Below are 8,515 nucleotides of genomic sequence, written 5' to 3'. Positions count from 1 at the left end.
ACAAGGGGCGTGGCCTCCCTGCGCTGCCGCGCGGTCCGCTCCCCCCACCCCACCCCCCCCGCGCTCCCATTGGCAGCGCCGCCGTCCAATGGGGAGCCGGGGCGGGGCGGCGGGAGGCGGGGTCACGCTCCCCCTTTCCTTCCGCCGGAAGCGTGTCCCCAGCGCCGCCCTCCCATTGGCCGTCACCCCCTTCCGTCACGTCCGTGCGTGCGGCGGAAGGGGCGGGGCTCGGCAGCGGGCGCAGGCGCGGCGGCGCGCTGACGCACCCGTGCGTGCTGACGTTGGCGTGGCGGCGACGGCGCCTCCGAGCGCGGCGGCGGCGGCGGTGAGTTGAGGGGCGGCCCCGGCCCCCGGCTGCCGCCCCCGGGACCCCCCACCCTCACACCCGGGACCCTCCCCGGGACCCTCCCCGTGCCCCCCGGGCCCGTGGCGCCCCCGGCCGGGCCCTGACCGACCGCCCCCCCCTCCCCCCAGGCCCGGTACCGGGCCCCGGCCCCGCTAGGCCCGAGCCCCTCCTCCCGCTTCCTCCGCCCGCCGAGGGGCGCTGAAGGGCACCGCGCCCCCCCCCCCACCCCCGCCTTTTCGGCTGCTCCCCCGTCAGCTCTCCCAGGGCGGACGGTGCTACCGGGCCCTTCGGGGGGTCCCGCGTCCTTTCCCGGCGGGTTCCCGTGTGTCCCCGGGGCCCCGGATCTCTTCTCCGGGTGTCGGAAGTGGGGTGGGCACCCCCGTGGGACGCTCGCTAGGGCTGAACCGGTCGCACGGCGGGGGGTCCCCGTCCCTGCCCGGAGGGGTCCTGCAGGGGTGCCCAGCCCCGTGGAGGGGTGTCCCTGGTCCCACGGAGAGTCCCCGTCCTCCACGGGAGTCCCCCACGAGAGGATCCCCGTCCCCGTGGGGGAGTCCTCGTCCCCCCGTGGGGGTCCCGACGGAGGATTCCTGTCCCCCTGGGGGCGTCCATGTCCCCGTGGGGGTCCCCGCGGAGGGTCCCTGTTCCCCTGGGGGGATCCCCGTCCCCCTGGGAGGTCCGCACGGAGGGTCTCTGTCCCCCTGTCCTGGTAGGGGGGCCACTGTCCCCCTGGGTGGGTGCCCACAGAGGGTCCCCGTCCCCGTTGGGGGTGTTCCCGGTCCCATGGAGGTTCCCTGTCCCCGTGGGGGGGTTTCCTGTCCCCGTGGGGGGTGTCCCCGGTCCCACAGAGAGTCCCTGTCCCTGTGTGGGGGTTTCCTGTCCCCGTGGGGGGTGTCCCCGGTCCCACAGAGAGTCCCTGTCCCCGTGGGAGGGTCGCCATCCCCCTGGGGGTTCCCATGGAGGGTGCCTGTCCCTCACACCGCCCCGTTTCCTCTCTCTCCACAGGGATCTCCGGGGCTCTCCCACGGGAACGCAGCCGGGGGGCCCGACCGGAGCCGTCGGGGCCTTGTCGCCCCCCTCCTTCCTCCCCATCCCATGCCCACCCTGGCCCAGGGGGGCACCGACTCCTCAGCCAGCCCCTGCGGGGGCCCCCACCGCGGCCGCCGCATCGCCGCCATGTGAGGGGGGGGGGGCACGGCCGGCCCCGCGTCTCCCCCTCCCCGCCGCCACCGTGAGCCCCCCCCTCGCCCCCGGCACCGCCATGATGTTCCGGGATCAGGTGGGGATCGTGGCGGGGTGGTTCAAGGGCTGGAACGAGTGCGAGCAGACGGTGGCCCTGCTCTCGCTGCTGAAGCGCGTCACCCGCACCCAGGCCCGCTTCCTCCAGCTCTGCCTCGAGCACTCGCTGGCCGACTGTGCCGACATCCACCTCCTCGAGGCTGAGGCCAACAGTGCCGGTCAGTCGCCGCCCGGGGGGGAAGGGGGGGCTTCTCAGGGACCCCCGGGGCTCCCTGGGGGGGGGTGGGAGCCTCTGTGGGACTCCCTGGGTGGGGTGGGTGGGCTCTGCGTGGCTCCCTGAGTGGACAAACGAGCTCTTGAGGGACCTGTGGGGTTCCCTGGGTGGGTGAGGGGGCTCTGTGGGGCTCCCTGTGCATGTGGAGGGGCTCTGTAAGGGCTCCCTGGGTGGGTAGGTGGGCTCTGAAGGGCCCCATGGGGCTCTGTGGGGCTCCCTGAGTGGACAAGTTGGCTCTGTAGGGACCCGCGGATGGGGGGGGGGGCTGTGTGGGGCTCCCTGGGTGGACAGACAGGCCCCCTTGTGCACCCTTTGGGCTCCCTGAGTGGGTGGGTGGGCTCTGTAAGGTCTCCCTGAGCGGGGTGGGGGGCTCTGGGGGGCTCTCTGGGTGGACGGGGTGGGCTCTGTAGGACTCCCTGGATGGGTAGCTGGGCTCTGTGGGGACCCCTGGGGTTCTCTGGGTGGACGGGTGGGCTCTGTAGGGACCCCGTGGGTCTCCGTGGAGCCCCTGAGGGCTCTCACCACCCCCGGTGCCTCATCCTGCTCCCCCCGGAGGCTCCCCACATGGTCCTGGGTGCCCCCTGGGAGCTTTATGGGGACCCCAAGAGCTCCCTGGGTGCCTGGGGGGGGCTTCCCACCTCACCCCGGGGCTCTCCTTTTGTCCCCGGGTCCCCCCCTGTGGTCCTGGGGGGGGGTGGTGTCTCCCCGTGTGCTCCCGGACAAACTTGGAGGCGGGGGGCTCGTGGGGCTCCCATTTTTCCTTGGGGAAAATTGGGTGATTTCATCCCCGATTTTACCCGCCCCCCCCCCCCCCGCCTCCGGCCAGTTTTGCTCCCCTTATTTCCATCCCTGGAGGAGGAAGGTTTAGCTCCGTCTCCCCTCCAAACACCCTGACGTGGGACGCAGCCCCTCGAGGTGCCACTGACACCACGCCCGCCCCCCCCCCCCGCCCCCCAACCCCCGTCATTTTATTCCCCAGCGGCCATCAGCCAGTGGCCACAGGAGCCGGCGGAGGCGGCGGTGGCCCTGCTGCTGGCCCACCTGCCGCTGCTGCAGCCGGGCAACGCGGCGGCCAAGGCCGAGTACATGAAGCGGCTGCAGAAGGTGCTGGCTTACGCCATCGAGAGCAACCGCTGCGTGGAGGAGAGCCGGCAGCTCCTCTCCTACGCCCTCATCCACCCTGCCACCACCCTGGACGACCGCAGCGCCCTGGCCCTCTGGTTGGGCCACTTAGAGGAGCGTTTGGCCGGCGGCGGGGCTCCCCCTGCCCGCCCCCCCCGCCCCGACGCCCCTCGGCGCCCGCCTCCCCCCCACGAGTGGCCCGAGCACCCGGCCACTGAGCTGGGGCCGCCCTGGCCCGAGGCGACCCCCCGGGAGAACGGGCAACCCACCCTTCCACCCCCCTGCCAGCGGCAATGGCCTGGGGGGAGCGGGTGAGTGGGGACCGGAGAGGGGACAGGAGGGGACAAGGGGGACGGGAAGGGGTCTGGGGAGGGACACGGAGGGGACAAGGAATGGGGAGGGGTCTAGGGAAGGACAGGGAGGGGTCTGGGGGTTGGGGAGGGACATTTAAGGGTAAGGAGGACTTGTGGGGGGAGGCAAGAGGGCTGAGGAAGGGTCGGGGGGGACACTCAGGAAGGGGTCTGGAGGGGATGGGGGTCCTGGGGGGCTGATGAGGGGTCACAGGGGGGCAGGGACAGGTCTGGAGGGGACAAGGGCTCTGGGCGGGGGGGATGTCAAGAGCTGAGGAGGGGATGAGGGGGGACAGGGATGGAGGGGACAAGGGCGCTGGGAAGGGGCCTGGGGGGGGGACATTAAGGGCTGAGGAGGGGTCGGGGGGACAGGGATGGGGCTGGAGGGGACAAGGGGTCTGGGGGGGGGGACAACAAGGGCCAAGGAGGGACTTGGCGGGGGCAGGGGGGGGATGACGGACAGGGAGGGGACAAAGGGGCTGGGGGGGACATTTAGGGGCTGAGATGGGGTCTGTGGGGGACAGTGAGGGACAGAGGGGACCACGGGGGCCACAGAGGACTTGGGGGGCTTTGGGGGGGTCCCACAGAAGGGACCCAGGAGTCCGGGCCCCCCCTGACCCCCCGTCCCCACAGCTCTGCCCTGCCAGCTGCACCCCAGCCCGCTGAAGCGCTCCCTCTCGCTGGTGCCTGGCAGCCCCCAGGGAGGGGGCAGCGAGTGGCCGGGGGGGACGCCGGGGGACGAGGCCGCTGTCCCCGTGCCCCCCCGCCCCCCCTTCGGGGACCACGCACCCCTCTCGCCCCAGAGCAGCGTGGCCTCCTCGGGCAGTGAGCAGACGGAGGAGCCGGCCGGCGGCCGCAACACCTTCCAGGAGGACGGCAGCGGCATGAAAGGTGGGGGACAGCCCGTGGGTGGGCCTGGGAGGGGGGGGTCACGGGGACCTGTCACCTGACGGCCACCCCCTTGTCACCTTTTTCCGCCCCCCCCCCTCCTCCAAAGATGTCCCCTCCTGGCTGAAGAGCCCTGCGGCTGCACAAGTACGCGGCGCTCTTCTCCCAAATGACCTACGAGGAGATGATGACGCTGACGGAGCATCACCTCGAGTCACAGGTGGGACGGGGGGCGTCCCTGTCCCCTTCCCCCCCCCCCCCTTCCCCCGCCGTGTCCCCGCCACCCCCTGGGTGAGGGGACACCCCCTGCTGACTCTCCTTGTCCCCGCAGAACGTCACCAAGGGTGCGCGGCACAAGATCGCCCTCAGCATCCAGAAGCTGCGGGAGCGGCAGAGCGTCCTCAGGGCGCTGGAGAAGGTGGCACCAGGGTGGCCCTCGGGTCCCCAGGGGTGGCACGGGGTGGCCCTTGGGTCCCCGGGGGGGGGCGGATCAGGTCCCCAGGGATGGCACAGGTCCCTTGGGTCCCTGAGGGTGGCACTGGGGTAGCCCTCGGGTCCCCAGGGTGGCAGGGGTCACTCGGGTCCCCAGGGATGGCACCAGGGTGGCCCAGGGGTCACTCGGGTCCCCAGGGGGATGGCACCAGGGTGGCCCTTGGGTCCCCAGGGGTGGTGTAGGTCCCTCTGGTCCCCGGGGATGGCACCAGTGGTGGCCCTCGAGTCCCCAGGGATGTCACCAGGGTGGTCCTTGGTGGCACAGGGTGGCCCTTGGGTCCCCAGGGGTGGCTTGGGTCCCTCAGGCCCCCGGGGGGTGGCACCGGGATGGCCCTGGCCACCTTCTGCATTCCAGGGGCTGGCACAGGGGTGTCCCTGGTCTCCCCCATGACCCCGTGTCCCCAGGGATGGCACAGGGTGGCCCTGGTTGTCCCCGTGTCCGCAGGGATGGCACAGGGTGGCCCTGGTTGTCCCCGTGTCCCCAGGGATGGCACAAGGTGGCGCTGGTCCCCCCCAGCCCCGTGTCCCCAGGGATGGGGGGGCTGGTCCCTGATCCCCCTGAGGTCCCCACGTGTGTCCCCCCACCCTGTCCCCAAACCCCGTCCTACGTGTCCCCTGTCCCCCGCAGGACATCCTGGAGGGGGGCAACCTGTGGACGGCGCTGCAGGAGCTCCAGCAGATCATGGTGACCCCCATCAAGGCCTTCCGGCCCCCCCCCAGCCGCCCCCCCCTCAAACGGCACCCCCGACGGGGCCCCCCCAGGGGCCGCCGATGCCTTCGTCCCCCCCCACCCCGGCCGCCGACGCCGAAGCCCCCGCCGCCCCCGTCCCCGACGGGGACATCCCGGGGCAGTTCACCCGCGTCATGGGCAAAGGTGAGACCGGACACCCCCCCGGCTTGGTTTGAGGAAGTGGGGGGGGGGTTGTCTCTTGGTGGGGGGGGGGCTCAGGGTGCCCGGATGCCCTGACGCCCCCCCCCCCCCACCTCAGTGTGCACCCAGCTGCTGGTGTCGCGGGCCGGACGAGGAGAACATCACCAGTTACCTCCAGCTCCTCGAGAAGTGCCTGAGCCATGAGGTGGGGGCAGAACGTGGGGTTTGGGGTGGGGGGGGGTCGTGGGGGGGGTGGGGAGCGGAGCTGGACAATCCCCCCCACCGCCCCCGCCTCGTGTCCCCCCCGCAGGCGTTCACGGAGACGCAGAAGAAGAGGCTCCTCTCCTGGAAGCAGCAGGTCCTGAAGCTGCTCCGCGCCTTCCCCAAGAAGGTGCCGCTCGACGGCCCGGGCTATCGGCCCCCCAAAGGGTAGGTGGGCATTTCGGGGGGGGGGGGGGACACGGGGGGGCGCAGGGACCCCCCCCCTCCCCATTGCACCAGTTCCCCCTTGGGACCCCCTCCATCTCCCCGAGTTTGTCCCCCCTGAGGGGGGGGGGGGGGGTGGGACTTCCCGGGGTTTAAACTGCTGCCTTTACCTGGGGGGGGGGGTGCAAGGTGCCCCAATTAGCCCCCTCCCCCCCCCCCCGGCGCCCAATTAGACCCCCCCCCCCAATTTGGGGAGTCTGTGGGGGTCTCGTGTCCCCCTCCCACGCCACCCCCGTGCCCCACTTTGTGCCCTGGCTGCCCTGTTTCCCACCCCCCCCGGGGTTGAGGTGCCTCATTTTCCCTGGGGGGGGGGGGGGAGAGGGACTCTGGGTGACACCCCCCCCCCAGGGTTGCCACCCTGACCCCCCCCCTCCCTGTGTCCTTTGTGTCCCCGTCCTCCCCCCCAGCTGGGCCTTCGGCTCCAACTCGCTCCCCATGAGCTGGCTCTGTGGGGGGGGGCGGGGGGGCGGCGGGGGCAGCGCCCCTTCGCGTTGCCCCCCCGCGCGCTGCCCCCCGCCCGCCTGGGGCTGCTGGGGCCGGCAGGGGGGGCCCCCGCCCTCGGCCCCCCCTCGGCGGACCCCCCCTCGGTGCGCAGGGGACGCCAGGTGGTTGATGGGGACGGGGTCCCTTTTTTTTGGGGGGGGGGGGGGGTCCTAGGGGTTGGGGGGTGAGATGTGGGGGGTCCCTGGGCATTTGGGGGGGGGTCCTAGGTGTTGGGGGGGGTCAGATGGGGGGTCCCTTGGGGGTTTGGGGGGGGGGGTCCTGGCTGGGTGGGGGGGGGATGCTGGGGATTTGGGGGGTCTTAGGTGCTGGGGGGGGACAGATGTGGGGGGTCCTTGGGATTGAGGGGGGTCTTAAGGGTCGGGGGGGGGGCACATGTGGGGTACTTGGGCATTGGGGGGGTGTTTTGGATCCTGGGGGGGCAGATTCAGGGGTTTAGGGGGGGTAGTAGGGATTGGGGGGGGCAAATTTGGGAGTCCTTGGGGATTCGGAGGGGGGGTCCTCGGCGTTGGGGGGGGGCAGATTTGGGGGTCCTTGGGGATTGGGGGGGTTGTTGGGGTGCGGGGGGGGGGCACTGCATGAACGTGGGGTGCATTGTTGGGGGGGGGGGCTCCTACACCTGGTCTCCCCATGGATGGGGGGGGCAGGAGCCACCCTGGGGGCTGTGTTGGTGTGTCCCCCCCCCCCCCCGCCACTGACTCCTCTGCTCCCCCCCCCCCTCCCCCCCGGCCCCCAGAGCCTGTGGTTTGGCAGCGGGGGGGCCGGGGGGGCCCCGGGGAGCCGCAGCGCGGTGCAGCGCACCCACTCGCTGCCCGTCACACCTCGCCCCAGGCCCTGCTCGCCTTCCCCCAGGGTATGTCCGGGGGGGGGGGGGCAAAAATATGGGGGGCGGGGGGGGGTTATGGGGGGCAGGGGGGGGTATACACCCAAAAATTTGGGGGGGGGGGGGGCGCGTGTTTTGTCTCCCAGGGGCGGGGGAGGATGTTTTGGTCCCCGTCTGGGGGGCTGCGGGAGGGTTTTGGGGGTGCAGATGCTTGGACACCCCCCAGGAGGGTTTGGGGAGGGGGGGGGGGGGGGTGTCCAGATGCCTTGAGCCCCCCCCGAAGGGTTTGGGGGAGGGTCTCAGGGGGTCTGGACCCCCCCCAGGAGGGATCTGGGGGGGTTCAGGGTGCCTTGAGCCCCCCACCCCAGGGTTTGGGGGGGTTCACGGTGCCTTGAGCTCCCCAGGAGGGATTTTGGGGGGGGGGGGGGGGGTGTCAGGAGGCCTGGCCCCCCCCTCACCCGCGTGTGTCGTGTGTGGTCCCCCCCCCAGAGTGTCCCCTCCCCGGCACTGACCTGGAGATCAACCCCACGCTGGAGTCGCTGTGCCTGAGCATGACGGAGCACGCGCTGGGCGGTGAGGGGGGGGCCCGGGGGGGGCCGGGACGGGCGCGGGGGCGGGGGGGGGGGATGACAGAGGGACGGGGGGTCACATGAAGGGGGTGGGCACAGAGGAGAGGTGAGTTTGGGGGGACAAGGTGTTGGGGGGGGGGGACATTTGGGACATGGCAGGGGGTCGCACAGGGGTGGGGGGGGGGTCATGGGGATGTGGGGGGGGGACATTGGGGGGGCGTCATGGGGTGGTGGGGGGGGTCACGGGGATCTGGGGGGGAGGGGACATGAAGGGGGGGGACACGGAGGCAGAGGTGAGTGTGGGGGAGACAAGGTCGGGGGGGGGGGACACTGGGGGGGGTGAGGGGTGACCTCCCCCACAAGCTGCCCCCTGACCATCCCCCCCCCCCCGCGCCCCCCCCCCCCCCCCCCCCCCCCCCACAGACGGCGCAGACAAAACCTCCACCATCTGATGGCGCCCGCCCCCCCCTCCCCAAACGGGGGGGGGGTCACACCTTCACCCCCCCCCCATCACGGTCACCCCCCCTAAAATAAACGGGGGGGGGGAGGATCAACCC

The 8,515-nt window shown here is 72.5% G+C and overlaps 1 protein-coding gene across 1 annotated transcript; it reads left to right on the top strand.

Moving 5' to 3' along the window:
* Positions 1-227: 227 nt before the first annotated feature.
* SAMD4B (sterile alpha motif domain containing 4B) lies at positions 228-8,509 on the top strand. Its single transcript, XM_054183870.1, is given in 20 exon segments — positions 228-325; positions 1,349-1,800; positions 2,836-3,236; positions 3,238-3,289; positions 3,962-4,219; positions 4,326-4,348; positions 4,350-4,436; positions 4,548-4,634; positions 5,337-5,429; positions 5,431-5,493; positions 5,495-5,582; positions 5,698-5,723; positions 5,725-5,784; positions 5,890-6,008; positions 6,473-6,506; positions 6,509-6,670; positions 7,303-7,378; positions 7,381-7,419; positions 7,879-7,962; positions 8,382-8,509. Coding segments are annotated over 19 exon segments (1,977 nt in total). The 5' UTR covers positions 228-325; positions 1,349-1,604; the 3' UTR covers positions 8,411-8,509.
* The last annotated feature ends 6 nt before the right edge of the window (positions 8,510-8,515 follow it).

The sequence above is a fragment of the Rissa tridactyla genome, chromosome 27, assembly GCF_028500815.1.
Source record: "Rissa tridactyla isolate bRisTri1 chromosome 27, bRisTri1.patW.cur.20221130, whole genome shotgun sequence".
Classification (NCBI taxonomy): Eukaryota; Metazoa; Chordata; class Aves; order Charadriiformes; family Laridae; genus Rissa; species Rissa tridactyla.
This window is presented reverse-complemented; position numbering and strand designations above follow the sequence as displayed.